This window comes from Gekko japonicus, unplaced genomic scaffold (genome assembly GCF_001447785.1).
Source record: "Gekko japonicus isolate JY-2015 unplaced genomic scaffold, Gekko_japonicus_V1.1 scaffold9, whole genome shotgun sequence".
Taxonomy (NCBI): Eukaryota; Metazoa; Chordata; class Lepidosauria; order Squamata; family Gekkonidae; genus Gekko; species Gekko japonicus.
The window spans coordinates 3,000,585-3,016,517 of record NW_015168044.1 but is presented as its reverse complement, the minus strand read 5'-3'; the positions used below and the strand labels follow the sequence as shown (position 1 = coordinate 3,016,517).

Sequence of the window (15,933 nt, the reverse complement as noted above, 5' to 3'; positions counted from 1 at the left end):
CTATGGTCATGCGCGGTGGGGTTCCTGCGCATGCCCGAGGTCTGGGTCCGAAAATCCATTAAAAGAGCTTGCTACAGCACCGATCGATCCAGTGTGTGCGCACTAGATCCCATGAGTGTGAAGCACAGAAACCACGACGAAGATTAAACCTATTCCCAAACAAAACTTGTAACTTGGGAGTGAAGGTGGGGGTGGGAAGGACCCAGAAACTTGTCATGTAGGACAGTCATTTGTTTCTTTTTTGGACTTGAAGGGTTTATAAGCTAGTGCCATCATCCAACAAAATAAATTTTAGGTTTGATTAATTGTTCAGCAAATTAAATTTATTCAAGTCTGTATGAAGAAACTTTAATTTTAAAGGAAATATTGGGGAGATTATGCCCCCACGTGTTATGGCAAACGCCACTGCAGAAGAGGCATTCCACTGTTCTTCCTTTCAGAAGGAAATGTCTCTTAAGCGGGCTTTCTGTATTAAACCTGCCCAGTAAACCTGTTCAATCAGGAAACATTTTAACCAGTTTAATAAACAGATATTTAAATAGAGCTGTAAACAATTCAGCAATTTTCTTTGCCTGTGAACAGATGGGGGGACAGGAAGAGGGAGATGAGCTCTCTGGCTTCCAGACCAACTGGCAAACCTGCTGGAGCAGAAAGGGTTTTGCTCACTGCCATCCACTGTCAGCCCAAAAGGATGCAAGAATTTTAACTCCTGTGGATGGGGCCCTTAAAAAAGCACGTGGAGGGTGGTGAAAGAGAAAGAAAGAAGGGGCTTCTACACTAGGAAATGGTCCTTAGGTCACTTAATCCCATAGCAAGGAATTTCATCCATCACTGCAGGTCAGTCAATAAGAAGTCTATGAAACAGGCTTCACAACAGGGCCCTCTTCAGTCATCCTTGGTATTGCAATTTTACACAGTCCCTATACCTGCAGGGAGAAATATCTTCCCAAGCAACTGGGTATTTCTTTATCCAATCTGGATCTGTCCGGAGTACATGGTGAGCAGCAACATGATAGTGAATCCTGTCAGCAGTCCGGCATTCTGGATGGCAAAGGCAATCAAAGCACTGCCGTTCCTTTCATCTTCTTGGCTGACTTCATTCATCTCTGGGAACTTATTGGACAAGGGAAAAAATTATACATTTTTTTCTGTGGTGACAACATGCTTTTCCAACATGTTAATAACTGCAGATCCTATACAACATTTCCTGTCAGATATTTAGGAACTGATCTCATACAGACCACATGCACAAGCCTTAAAGGCCAGACTGCGACTTGCTGGTTTTACCGCTTTCCATGGGACACAGTCATGACTTCAGAAATGCAAAGGAATGCAGAGTAGTGTTCTGTTTGACAAGGACAATATGACCCCAATCTAGCTAATTGTCTCGAAGCAAGACACCACTTGTCAGCATGCTTTATAGAATTACAAGTAGACCTGCAGAGAGGTCACTTAATACACAGCAGCAGCAAACAAGAGTAAGCTCTTACAGGGGCATGCTACCCATTAGGGAAATACCTACAAATATATATATTTTTTAAAGCAGAAGTGTAACAACATAGGAGGAAGGGCAAAAAACCCCACAGTGAGTAATGGCAGCAGCAGGGTGGAAGCAAATATCAGTAACTCACAGAGATGCGCTCTCATATGAAGCTCCACACAAGAGTGCAGCATACAGATGCCCAGAACAGCAAGGGATGACTTATTATGGTTTGTCAAATAAATGGCATTCCTGTTTTTAATTCCCACAATGGAAATGCTCAGGCATGAAAAGCAGCAAACAAACTCCTTTCATTTCTGGAAATGGCCTGGAAGAATGAACCCATCAGAGCCCAAACTACAGCAAACCACTGATGTAGCTGCAAAGGAACATGACAAATAGCTAGCAATCATCCAGGTCTGCCTGCCACTTACCATATCAGCCAGTGCAATATAGAGAAACATCCCACCAGCTAGAGCAAAGATCCAGTTGGCTGAGAAGTGGCTGCCAGCCACTATCCCAAAGGCTAGCCCAATATAGCAGCAGCAAGCCGATATGAAGTTGAAGAAGAGTGCTTGCTGGATTGTCATCCCAGCATTCAGCAGAATGACAAAGTCACCTGCAGGGGTCAGGATAAACAAAAGTTAGCAAGAGCTGTGTCAGTAGGATGAAACTTTAAAGAAATCTCCACCCCAAGTATAGCATTTATATTGTTAATATACTTCTGCCGGGGGTGTGTGTGTGTTTGACATCACCAAATCTTTGGGTAATCAATAAACCTTGAATGATGACTGTTGACAATTTAAAATATAATCTATACACCTCAAAATCCACAAGAGTTTCATCAACCCATTTCATATACATACAACAAGCACAGAGGAATAAAAAGGTGGTCCCAAGTAACTTGGTAGCTAGCAAGCAGACCTGGAAATAGAACTCCAGTCAGTTTTCACTCTTAGATACATAATTTGAGTGATGAACTTGCAAGGAGTCTTGCATTTCCCTCTACACCCCCTTGAAAATACATAGAAACTTCAAAACTGAACTAAGCTCAGGAGAACCTAGCTCTGCTGAGAGCTGATTTACTGGGCCTGCCACAATGCCAATCATCAGCCAAACTGAGCTGGAGCTGGGGAGGGGGTATCTGTCAATGCAAAAATAAAAACAAAAGCAAGGACAGAGAGAAGCAGAGGCCACTCCCTGCAGAAAAATCTGCTCCTGGGGAGACGTGTTATAGGTATTTCTTCACCCTGAGACACAGCATCTGCTAGGCCAATTAAGTGTTGCTAATTATTCTGACAAATCTCAAAATCGGGGCAACTGTTTGACTCCCTTTTAAGCCACCACTGTAAGCTCGCTTGCCCTTAAAGAGAGACAAATTCATCATCTTCTCAGACATAGCTTTTAACAATAGCAGAAGTTACCTAGGCTGACAGAGAAGTGTTAAATCTGCTTATTTTATCAGTTGCCTCACAGAGGTGGGATTAAGAACCTGACATTCCACAGTATAGTCACAGTTGTCTCACTATACTTTACCACCATGATCTGGGAACTGCACATACTGCCGCCCCCCCCATCCTCTGATATTACTAGGCATCCTGGAGTGCATTTCTCTGATTATACGCTACTTTACTGGCACCCCTAAAAGTATTTGACTCATGCAACCATTCAACCCTATTAGAAATCACTATTTCACATTAGTTTCACTAGTAGAGATTATCAGTTTGTGCCCCCCTCCCCTGAATTTCTCATAGATCTGGCCACATTAAGACCTCACTGACCTCTTTCCTTAGCCTCAAAGTGAATCGTTCAAGTTTTTCCCACTCTCACTGGCAGCAGCCCTGCTTTTTAACATGACCTGTTAAGTATTATTCTTCAGTATTGCCTTCTCAGTCGATGGATCACATGGCTAAAGATCCATCTGTTTTCTAAGGCTGCAGATATATTCCTTCCTCACACCTAGCCCTCCACAGCCCAATATGAGATTCATTCAGCCATTACTAGGAAACAATGCAACCGTGTAGGAATGTCTGCATACGTGCTTATATCCTGTAGACAAGTCACACTCAACTGTATTTCCTTCAGTTTTAATGCATAATTTAAGGAATACATACCTAGCTCATGAGGAAATTCTTCACAAAAAATGGCCACCGAGGTGCTGATCCCTTGAATGACTGACACAGTGAAGGAGGCACCAATGGCCAAGCCATCAATGAAGTTGTGAAGGCCATCACTCAGGGTGATCATCCAGGCTAGGGTGCCAATGTCAGAGTAACGGACGCCCTTCAGCCAATAACATGAGCTCTGAGAAGCCTGAAGGTCCTGGAAAGGGCATATTAAAAGTCAACATATAGACAGGAGCTAAGTAATTGAGAGTAGAGCTTCCCAGAATCCCGCATATCTTAAATATGAGCCAACTGGCTCATATGAATGCTGCATCTGGAAAAACTGTGAACATGGTCATTTAGGCTGTCATCCAATGAAAGAAACTTTAGACAATTAATTGCACAAATCTTAATAGATTAAATCTGCATATGTCTGCATATGAAAGAGCTAAACAGGTTACTTACCTGTAACTGGTGATCTTCGAGTGGTCATCTGTGCATTCACACTCATGGGATCTAGTGCGCACGTGCTGGATCGATCGGTGCTGTAGCAAGCTCTTTTAACGGATTTTCGTGCCCAGACCTCGGGCATGCGCAGGAACCCCACCGCGCATGCCCAGAGGGGTGGGGGCGGACATCCCGCCAGTTCCTTCAAACTCCCGCAAATCAACCCCTATTGAAAATGTAGAAGCTGACAGCAGTGGGGAAGGAGGGCGGGTGGTGTGAATGCACAGATGACCACTCGAAGATCACCAGTTACAGGTAAGTAACCTGTTTAGCTCTTTCATATGCAGACATATGCAGATTTAATCTATTAAGATTTGTGCAATTAATTGTCTAAAGTTTCTTTCATTGGATGACAGCCTAAATGACCATGTTCACAGTTTTTCCAGATGCAGCATTCATATGAGCCAGTTGGCTCATATTTAAGATATGCGGGATTCTGGGAAGCTCTACTCTCAATTACTTAGCTCCTGTCTATATGTTGACTTTTAATATGCCCTTTCCAGGACCTTCAGGCTTCTCAGAGCTCATGTTATTGGCTGAAGGGCGTCCGTTACTCTGACATTGGCACCCTAGCCTGGATGATCACCCTGAGTGATGGCCTTCACAACTTCATTGATGGCTTGGCCATTGGTGCCTCCTTCACTGTGTCAGTCATTCAAGGGATCAGCACCTCGGTGGCCATTTTTTGTGAAGAATTTCCTCATGAGCTAGGTATGTATTCCTTAAATTATGCATTAAAACTGAAGGAAATACAGTTGAGTGTGACTTGTCTACAGGATATAAGCACGTATGCAGACATTCCTACACGGTTGCATTGTTTCCTAGTAATGGCTGAATGAATCTCATATTGGGCTGTGGAGGGCTAGGTGTGAGGAAGGAATATATCTGCAGCCTTAGAAAACAGATGGATCTTTAGCCATGTGATCCATCGACTGAGAAGGCAATACTGAAGAATAATACTTAACAGGTCATGTTAAAAAGCAGGGCTGCTGCCAGTGAGAGTGGGAAAAACTTGAACGATTCACTTTGAGGCTAAGGAAAGAGGTCAGTGAGGTCTTAATGTGGCCAGATCTATGAGAAATTCAGGGGAGGGGGGCACAAACTGATAATCTCTACTAGTGAAACTAATGTGAAATAGTGATTTCTAATAGGGTTGAATGGTTGCATGAGTCAAATACTTTTAGGGGTGCCAGTAAAGTAGCGTATAATCAGAGAAATGCACTCCAGGATGCCTAGTAATATTCTCTGAGTATTTTGCGGACCACTCTCAGAAGCAGAGGTAAGGGAGGAAAGAGGTACAGAAGTCCTGTGGACCAAGGGTAAAGGAGACCATCTCCCAGAGATTGTGGATCCTTGCCTCCCTGGCTGCAGAACAGAGGACACCTTTTGTTGGCGTTGGTGGCAAAGACTTCGACTTGGGGAGCTCCCCACCTGTGGAAGACTGGGAGGAGGTATGTTGGGTTCATCCCCCACTCGTGAAGGCTGAGTCCTCCTCGACTTAGATGGTCTGCCTGCACGTTTATGTGTCCGGGGATGTGTGTGGCTACAAAGGAAACTGTTGTTGGCAATGCAGAAGTTCCATAATTGGATGGCAAGGTCACAGAGGCGTAGGGAAACAGTGCCTCCTTGCTTGCTGACATAAGAGAGCGCCGTGGTGTTGTCTGTGAGGACCGTGTCACATTTTCCCTTGATTAAAGGTAGGAAGCTGATGACAGCATGTTGTATTGCCAGCAGTTCTAGGAAGTTTATGTGTCACTTCCTCTTCTGCGCGTCCCATTTGTCCCCAACACACAGACCCATCATGTGTGCACCCCATCCCGACAGGGAAGCATCCGTGGTCAGGGTGATTTGGGGTGACGGAGGGTGGAAGGGTGCTCTCTGGAAGATATTGGAAGGGACAGTCCACCAAAGTAACGAGTCTCGTATGTTGGGGGGGGGGAGAGGACGACAGTGTGAGCGCTGTAATTCCGGATGAACCACAGTTGTAAACGAGGCATTTTCAGTTTGGCAAAGACGAGAGCCGACGTAGTTGCAGCCATAAGGCCAATTAGCCTTTGAATTTGGAAGGCAGTGACAGAAGGGTGGGTACGGACGATGGTGGCTAAGGAAATGATGTCTGCCGCTCTGTCTTGAGGCAGGTAAGCCATGCATGTCATGGAGTCTAGTTTAGCGCCGATGTACTTTATTCTTTGGACTGGACTCAACTGAGACTTTTCTCGATTGACTTGTAGGCCCGAATCCTTTAGTAGTGCCAGTATCTCGGTGATGTTTAAGACCAGGGCGTTCTGGGAAGGCGCTACCAAAAGCCAATCGTCGATATAGGGGTAGATGGAGATACCCAAGAGACGAAGGAAAGCCACAACCACAATCATAGTATTTGTGAAGACTCTTGGGGTGCTGGACAGGCCGAATGGCAGAGCTGTATACTGGTAATGCTGTTGACCAATCGTGAAGCATAGGTATTGGCGGTGGGAGGGGTGGATGGTGAGGTGGAAGTATGCGTCTTGGAGGTCGAGGGTTGCCATCCAGACATGTTTCCGCAGGAGTGGCATAATCTGCTGTAAGGACACCATGCAGAAGCGATGGTAGGTTACAAAACAGTTCAGTGCCCTTAAATCTAAAATGGGTCAAACACCTCCATCTCTCTTTGGGACTGTGAAGTATCGGGAATAAAACCCCGTCCCGTGGAGGTGTGGTGGTACCTGTTTGATGGCTCCCTTCTGCAGAAGGATGGACACCTCTTCCAGGAGAGGTGGGGAAGGGGGTGTGGAGAGGACAACCGGAGTAATGGGGTTCTGGTGGAATTGGATACGGTAGCCTCGGGCCAAGATTGACAGCACCCATTTGTCCGAGGTGATGTGACGCCAAGTATGAAGGAAGGGTGATAGACGGGTTTGAACTGACTCGGTGACAGGGAAGTCAAAAACTCTGCTCGGAGGGTTTAACCTGTTTGGTACGGGAAGATTGTTGCCCGGATCCAAACCTCAGTTTTTGGTATGGAGGTTTTTGACCTCCAGAAGACGTACGTGGTCTCCATTGTCTGTCTGGAGACTGACGACTTGGCACGAAAATCTGTTAAAAGAGCTTGCTACAGCAGCGATCAATCCAGCGCGTGCGCATTAGATCCCATGGGTGTGAAGCACAGAGACCACATTGAAGATCTTAAGAAACAAAGTTGAAGTTTCCAAGAACCCAAACGTAGCTGCATATAAAGTGCTTTACAGTCATCTTACTATGCAGTTCCGCAGGGCCTGCAAGACGGAGCTCTTCCACCAGGCGTTTATATAGGGGCCGCCGCTGCCACCACCACCAACGGCGGCTAATACCATCTGATTTCGGGATCACCCTGGGAAGCTCAGCCATATACGATGTGGCATTAACAACATGGGATTGGTATGAACGATCAACTGGACAGCGGTACCCCAAAGGGGCTGATTGGAAGATAATCCACTCAAGACCATCTTGACCTAATGATAACCACTCAAGACCATCTATCTAATGAAGCACTTTATTGTTATTTATTGTTATTGTTATTACGGTTATAATCATGATTTTACTGTTTTATTGGGTTTTATGCTGAGCTCGTGCCCCCTGTAAGCCGCACTGAGCCCGCTTGCGGGGAGGGCGGGGTAAAAATGCTTTAAATAAATAAATAAAATAAATGCACCGGCAGTGTCAAAGATAATTTCGGCAAGCTCATTTCTTTCCATCAAAGGATGCCATTGGAGTACTAACCACTGACAGATCCAGAAGAATTAATAGCAGGCCCGTAGCTACCACGGGGCCCATGGAGCCTGGCCCCCTAGTGGTTTTTATGGGCCTCCCTTCCTGAGTCTTGGCTCCCCTCCCCCCGATTGCCAGTCAGCCTGTCGGCAGGGGGGATGAGAGCAGCACAAGCAGCAGAAGTGGCACAAGAAGCAGCAGCGGCAGTGAGTCTGGGCTGAGAGATGCTTGCCGCCCAGCCCACCAGCAGCAGATAAGCCCAGGCAAGGCAAGGAGGCAAGCAGGACCCAGCTGTGCTCCTGCGCATCAGTGCACCCACACGCCACACCTTTGTGGCTAGCCTAACCACCACACGCCTCACCTCTCCCAGCCCCGGGAGGGAAACAAGGGTGGAGGTCAGGCTGCCCCTGGTGTGGCGACGTGGGAAGGGGCACTGGGCCTCCTCAGGGAGGGAGGGAGCCAGATGCTCCACAGGGAAGGGCTGCCCTTGCTGGGGGGGAGGGAAGCTCCCCCCTGATTTAATTAGCTGGCGGGCCCCTCCAAGGCCTCCTCACAAAAAAAAATCCCAAGCTACGGGGCTGATTAATAGGGTATCATTCATAACGTCTCTCTCCCAATATTGTGAAAGAAACTAAGGCTGTTTCTGTGCCAAAACTCATGGTCACTCAATACCCGATCATGATCCTTACCTCGAGAGTTTATCTGCAACCAGCCAATAGTATATTCAGAAAAGGAGACTTTACAAGAGGTAAAGGACTTTACAAGTGGTCTCCTGACTGCCTCTCTTAAGTCACTTGGGACCATTCCCTCTCTTAAAGATGCATGGTTGACAATTGATTAGTGTTAGCTATGGTTAAAGCAAATGACTGTAAGGGAGGTGAACTTCAAGAAGAAGAGAACCTGAAGCTCCCCTTTGATCATCAAACCACAGTGAGGATAATCAGGAAAGATGTCTGCACCATGCCAAACACATAATGTACACCATGACAGGATCCCGAAACCCTTACCTAACAGAACACATTCTGGAACACTGGACCCAATCAAGCTGGACTACAAAGCACTCCCTTGGACCAATATCCATCTCAGTCCACTTTTTTTTAAAATAAGCCAATTCCCCTCCAGCTGAGAATGAAGCAACATACAATAATAGTTTAGATATCCACTGACCTGAACAGACAAGGAACCAACAATATCCTTATCTACAGATGGATTCTTGCATTCCAGATCACTATTCCTATGAGGGATCATGTGATCCAAGTCCCCATTCTGAAGTTTCTCAGTGACTCCCTCTTCCTGGTCCTTCTTGGAAGGAAGTGTCTCAGGGCTGTAGTGGCTGTGACCATGATGATGCTGGAGATCATATAAGACAGCTTTAACCAAAAAAAATAGCTGAACCCATACTATGCAATCACCATTAGGTTTGTAGCTTTCAGTGTAAATCCTTATAGTTGCCTATAATGAGTGTCATCTGCTGCTTGTTTGTGACACCAAACAAAATTCTTTTCTAATTCTTTAGTCAAAGAAACCCCCATAAGTGTTTTGGTGCTATCTGCAAGTTTGGCCGTCATTGTTCATAACTATTTCCTACTCATTAATAAGATTAGATCCCAATACAGAAACTTGGGCTGCGGTCATACACACTATCCACTTTCAATCCACTTTCAGTGCACTTTCCAACTGGATTTTACTGTGTGAAGTGAAAAAATCCAGTTGGAAAGTGCAGTGAAAGTGGATTGAAAGTGGATTATTTAGTGTGTGTGACCGCAGCCTTGGGTTGCTCGTTCGTTTTCCGATCGTAAGGGGGAAAAATCTATGCCTACACTGTGACCCACAACAGATATTCCTTTTGGTGCTATGACTGCTTAGGTTTTAAAGGGCATACTGGCAGGCTCCATAAGCTGACTCAATTATTGCTGAATCACTGAAGCAAATTCTTATCTGTGTGCATAATGAAACTCACAATTCTGTTTATGAGGTATGATTTGTTTCTGTAAAAATGAATGTTGACTGTTCCATACAGTATGTGTTACTGTGGTTTGTTCAGCTGCTTTAACTGGCAGTTTTACATTTGTTTTGACTTGACTGTTACCAGCTACACACATTTGAAATAAGATAAAGTCAGATGAATCAAACAGTTCAGAATAACGATCCAATCCAGTCTGTAGTCTACTCAAAGTCATTCATGTACATAATACTTAAGCAGAGTTCTGCTGGATCAGACCAGTGGTCCATCTAGTCCAGAATCTTGTTTCACACAGTGGCTAACTAGCCATTTTGCAGGGCCAACAAACAGGGTATAGCGGACAAAGCTTTCCCCTGATGTTAACTCCTGGTACTCAGAGGTTTGGAGTCCCCTTCAGTCACCATGGGTAGTAGTCATTGATGGAACTATCCTCCATGAATCTATCCAACCCGCTTTTAGCATTCAAACCGCCTATAAGAGTACAGCTTTATACAGAGGGGAAGGAAGTCAGCAGTAGGAAAATGCCACATGTGAAGGAGGGAATAAAGTAGCCAGGGATCAGATAGTCCCTTAAAGCATTTGCTCAATTGTTCTGTTTTAAATTCTAATTTCTATTAACTTGATGGATGATTAAGGCAGGCTTATTCACCAGTTTTCAGAAGGGTTTCTTTAAAACACTGATATTACAAAGGCTGCCTTTAGAATGGCAATGTCATATTTTTAGTTTTTTACAAGCTCCTGGATGAATGCTATCTTGTCTTGGTGACTTACTAAATATCTACATTTTCTCCAACACCTTTGGCATGGGCACTTCAGTGCATGATGGTTGTATTCTTATATCCAAAAAAGATTCATTCAAGTGCTCTTCCTAGACTAGTATTTTTTTATCAACTGTATTTCACTGAATCCTGAGGGCTCCCTGAAAGCCAATTGCAAGGTTCTTCAACTAGAGGATCAGTAATGGCAGATAAGGTTCCCCATCACTACTGATAGTACCCTTCAAGTACACATCCTAAAATCCTTGCAATATGCAGCGTTGCCACAAGGCTCATAAATCAAGACATTTGCTCTATCTTGTGCTTCCAAGTGATCCCAGGGAGGCTGTAAAAACCTTGAACTGGTGCCTGTATACAGTTTTGGAGTGGATGCAGGCTAAGAAGCTGAAGCTTAATCTCAACAAGATGGAAGTGCTCCTGGCAGGTGGAAGGTCTGACCAAGGATTTAAGATGTCACCCATTCTGGATGGGACTGCACTCCCCTTGAAGAAAAAGGTTTGCCATTAGGGGGTGCTCACAGATCTAGGCCTACTGCTGGATAAGTAGGTGGCAGCTGTGGCCAGGAGTGCCTTTTACCAATTTTGCCTTGTTAGGCAGCTGCAGCCTGTCCTGGGCAGAAAGATCTGGCCACTGTGGTGCATGCCCTGGTTATATCACTGCAATGCACTCTACGTGGGGCTGCCCTTCAGAAGTGTTCAGGAGCTTCAGTTGATACAGAATGCTACAGCCAGGGTGCTGACAGGGTTGTAGAGACCTATCAGTATAATCTTAGCCAATCTACACTGGCTCCCAATTCGCTTCCATGCACAATTCAAGATCTTGGTCTTGTCCTTTAAAGCCCTATACAGCTTGGGACCAACATACCTGACAAACTGCCTGCTTTCTTACAAACTCTCTCTACTACAATGGTCATCTTTAGACGCCCTGCTTCGAGTGCCCCCGCCTTCTGAGACTAGGCAGGTGGCAACCTGGGAGAGAGCCTTCCGAGTCATGTCACGAAAGCTCTGGAACTCTCTCCCCAGGGAGAATCCTCTGTCCCCTTCTATTGCCATCTTCCACTTTTGTTTATCAGTCCCTCAATGATCTTCCTTCATAACTAATGTTTTAATTGCTCCTTTTATGTATTCTAATCCTGTTTTTAATTGTTTAATGATATGCATTGTGGAGGTTGATTTTAATGGTTTTAAAATGTGATACAATCAAATATGTTTTAAATTGTTAGCCACCTTGTTGGCCCTTGTAAGGGCAGAAAGATGGGATATGAATTACCTAAATAAAATAAATAATAATTATCAACAAACCATAGTTTGTTTGTCAATATCTGAAATCCTTGAGCTTATTTCCTCTCTGCTGCCCCCCATCTCCCCACACACACATTGCTGAGACTGAAGATTTCCCTAAAGTAGGAAGTATACAAGTACCAAGAGTTCAAGCTTGTTCACGGCACATTTGCAACATCTGACCACAGTCATCAATGTGCAAAGTGTTTAGCATATTTAAGCATTTTGTAAGCCACCTTCTGAACTGCAGGCTGTGGAAGGTCAGTAGTTCAGCAGTTTGAGACCCTGGTGCCGCATGATGGAGTGAGCTCCCATCTCTAGTTCCAGCTCCTGCAAACCTAGCAGTTCGAAAGCAAGAAATTGCAAGTAGATAAATAGGTACCACTTCGGTGGGAAGGTAACATCGTTCCGTGCGCCTTGGTGTTTAGTCATGCCGGCCACATGACCATGGAAATGTCTTCGGACAGTGCTGGCTCTTCGGCTTTGAAACGGAGTTGAGCACCGCAACCCTACAGTCGGATTTGACTGGCTTTTGAGCAAGGGAACCTTTACCTTTTTAAGCCACCTTCTTACACTGATTCCCTGATTGGATTCCTGTTTCTACTATGTTATGAAGAGAAAACAGAATGTTACTTGCTTTACCTCTCGCTCCTCAAAAAACCACTTAGCTTTTCTTATTTCTTTTTGATGCTACCCAAACATACAAACATTTGTATTGAACTGGAGATCTGCACCATAAATAGTCATCAGCAAGTGAGTCCAACATGTCAGGCCAGGGATAATAGTCCACTCCCCTCATAACCTGTCCCACCTCACCTGATCTTTCGTTTTCAGAAGCATCTTCAGTACTTTCTCTGTGAAAAAGAACAGATAAAAACCTCCAAAGACCACTGCAGATTTGGAGACATAATAGTCTTCCTGAGGATTGAATCCGAAGGCCTATAGGAGGAAGAGCAGAAAGAGGCAGGTATAGAATATTGCATGTATAGGTTCCACTTTACTTCCCTCCCCAGTTTAGCTCTCTTTTCTCATCTTTACTAAGGGAAGGCCTGAAAGGGAGCATAACATTTTTGCAAAGGTTGTCACCCAACATACAAAAGGATTCCCTCTCATGGTGGTGAGCAGCAAGTCCCTTGAATTCAAATTGCCCACTATATGAAACTACATACTTCAGTGCACTAGAAAGGTATCGCTCTACTTGCTCTCTAAAGCAAGAAATCATTTGGCCAGCCCCCTCACTTAGTATCCCTGTTAAGGTATCTGCAAATGTTATTCCAGCTCTCCCCACTCACTAGTTCATGTTGGTATCATGTGCTACACTCTTTATATTAATACAATGAGAACAACAGGCTCTGCTCTAGATGAGATAGCTGCTTTGCATCAGACACTTTCATTACAAATGGAAAACACTACAAGCATAAGCTAGAACTGGTCAGGCTCAAGCACTGCCAAAATCTACACCACAGGCACACTGCAGAACAATCAGATGGCCACTCACTTTGTACCACAAATATTGTATTGCTGTTTGCCCTCTGCCCCTACAGAAGCCTACAACAGTGCAAGAGAATAATCTAGCTTGCCAGTAATCACTTGCCTTTCCAGTAACATCACATTCAGAGAGAGTGAATATTAAATGGATAATTAATATATATGCCACCTGAGCAGAACCTAGTACCTGGAGCAGGAACACCAACTAATGAGGTTTTAGCTTACAAGGCTGCACACTCTATATGCTCCTTATGTACCAGATCTCAGCCATTAAAGGCACACAATCAGATCTAACTAAGGATGTAAAACATTAAAAGTTTTAAATAAAGATTCACTTATAGATTGCTGTAAATCTTAATGTTTTCCAAGTCTTGGAAAACTGGCAATGGGTTACCTATATATATCAGGACTATTTGAGCCTGTTTAATGTGCATTTGCCGATACCTGCCTTACAGTGAATCATCTGTACTGAAGACCAACAAAGGAGCATGTTAACAGAAATCAGTAGCAGAACTGGTAATAAGTAAAAACATGTATGCAGGATAAGTATATTGCGAGCCTAATGCTTAAATGATAAACATTTTTACAGTTTAAATGGTTACTTTATTAAATGAAATTTACATCCTTAGTACGGACTGCTCACATGAAACTTTTTCCTTGCCTTAACTGGCACCCGCTCTCAGGTACAGAATTCAAGTCTCAGATAAAAGAGAGGTTGAATATTCACTGCTCTCCTTGTAAAGCAAATTAGCAGAAGCCTTTAGGAAAGAACTGTACAACTGATTGTGAGACATCTATAAGCTTATCAACCCCAGCATCATACAATTTATTAGGGTTCTATCTAGGCCAAGCTATTTTGCACATCGGATATTTTAAAAGGCACCATCAAAGGCTGCTCATTCCTCTCCCTGACAGTGACTGTATTAGGGCCTCACCAGACTTTTCTTTTCAAACTACAGACAGCACAAAACAAACACAGACAGCCGAACAAGGAAGGCCTAAAGGCCCCTGGATCATACCTCAGGAATTAGCTGGAAGAGGGCGTTGGAGTAGAGAGTTCCAATCGCCAGAGCTATGAAGTACAGGAGCAGCCGCTTGTAAAAGGTCTTCTTCATGAAAGGCACCACACTGGCTCCGACCAAGGAGCAGAGGGAGATGACGGTCACACAGAGGAAACCGTAACCCCAAACTGCAGTGCAAGTTCCAACCCCAAACCAGTTAAACCACAGATGGGAGGAAATTTGGGAGGGGGGGAATCAGTACAGGAACATGAAGGAATGAATTCACATGAGACAGAAAGGAGGGGAAAAAATAGGATACTCATTAGTGATTGTATAACCATTTGGGACTGATCAGGCATGCTGGAAGTGAATTGGTGTGCTATGGCTCTGAAACTCAGACAAAGGCATCACCAAATTAAAACAGTGATTAAGTAGCTTTAACAGCTGATGTAATTTGCATTACATGGACCTCACCCCTTTTAAATATTCTTTAAGATGTTTGTAATAGTTCATCATGAATGTTTGTACCCAAGTCACGTTCAGAAAAGAATTGCTTTTTCTCAGATTTAGTGCTGACTCCAGTGGACTCTTGCATCACAGGAAAGAGTGTCAGAGCTCCAGTGCCATGTGCAATGCTACAGTTTGACTCCCAGCATCCCGTACACTCAGCCTCCATTCTCTGCTGCCTGGCAGACAGGACAGCCATTGATTGGCTATATGCCTCTGCCCCTTGTACATGGGTAGCCTCAGATATGTAGTTTCTGCTGCCCAATCAGTGCAAATGAAGTAGCACAATCTCATTTTAGTTCTTACAAAGCAGGCAGGTTGACAATGGAGGTCAAATGTATACAATTATTTCCAATCCAAGGTAAAAAAAATAATCTTGTTTTCAAACAAAAACCAGCTCCCACAGTAGAATTACAATTTTGGAACTGAAATTACCAAGAGTTCTACAAAAAGGATTGCATTAAATGATGCCTTGGATAGGCATGAATTTCTGTGCCGAAAGGAAGATGCAAGAAGGCCAAAGAAGCACAACTAATCAAATTGATATCCTGACCTCTTTCAATGAAAGAAGCTGACAGGTGCTGTGGTCATGAAAGATGCCACAAAAGCAACTCTGGGTTCAAAATTGGCACTTTCACAACAACGTGAAACTAAGATCTGATTTCAGCCTCCCATTTTGAAGGTTTTGGGGAATCACTGGATTTATAATCCCAAAGACTGTATATCACAAGTGTAAAATCAAAATGTCACACCTGCAAATTTAAAGGACAATGGAGGAGAAATACAGAACAGTACTTTGAAAATGGAAAGCAGAATTCATGGTTGTATTTTAAAGCAGCCCCAAAACCCGCAATTAAACTCAAAATTAATTCATAATTATATTGGACAAAGCCCATCACGGCAACAGGAAGCTTCTTCCCTTTGTCTGTACAAATTTGCACAGATGCTAAAAGAAAAACCAGGAGAAAAATCTGCAATTCTAGCATAGAGAATCTCTCAAATACATTGTTTGCATTTTTGTTGCTTCCTTCTCCTTCCATAAAAGCCTCTGCAACCTCCAGCCACAAATTTGCTCCCCACCTAATGTCATCAGGCAGCATTCC

The 15,933-nt window shown here is 44.1% G+C and overlaps 1 protein-coding gene across 1 annotated transcript in view; it reads right to left on the bottom strand.

Annotated features, from left to right (window-relative positions):
* Positions 1-663: 663 nt before the first annotated feature.
* Positions 664-15,933, bottom strand: part of SLC39A14 (solute carrier family 39 (zinc transporter), member 14) — a 26,652-nt gene continuing 11,382 nt past the window's right edge. Inside the window, exons 4-9 of the mRNA XM_015414192.1 lie at positions 14,342-14,511; positions 12,651-12,773; positions 8,983-9,165; positions 3,595-3,802; positions 1,915-2,099; positions 664-1,113 (exon numbers count right to left, since the gene is read on the bottom strand). Coding sequence (XP_015269678.1) covers positions 967-1,113; positions 1,915-2,099; positions 3,595-3,802; positions 8,983-9,165; positions 12,651-12,773; positions 14,342-14,511 — 1,016 coding nt within the window. The 3' untranslated portion in view covers positions 664-966. The remainder of the gene's footprint in view (positions 1,114-1,914; positions 2,100-3,594; positions 3,803-8,982; positions 9,166-12,650; positions 12,774-14,341; positions 14,512-15,933) is intronic.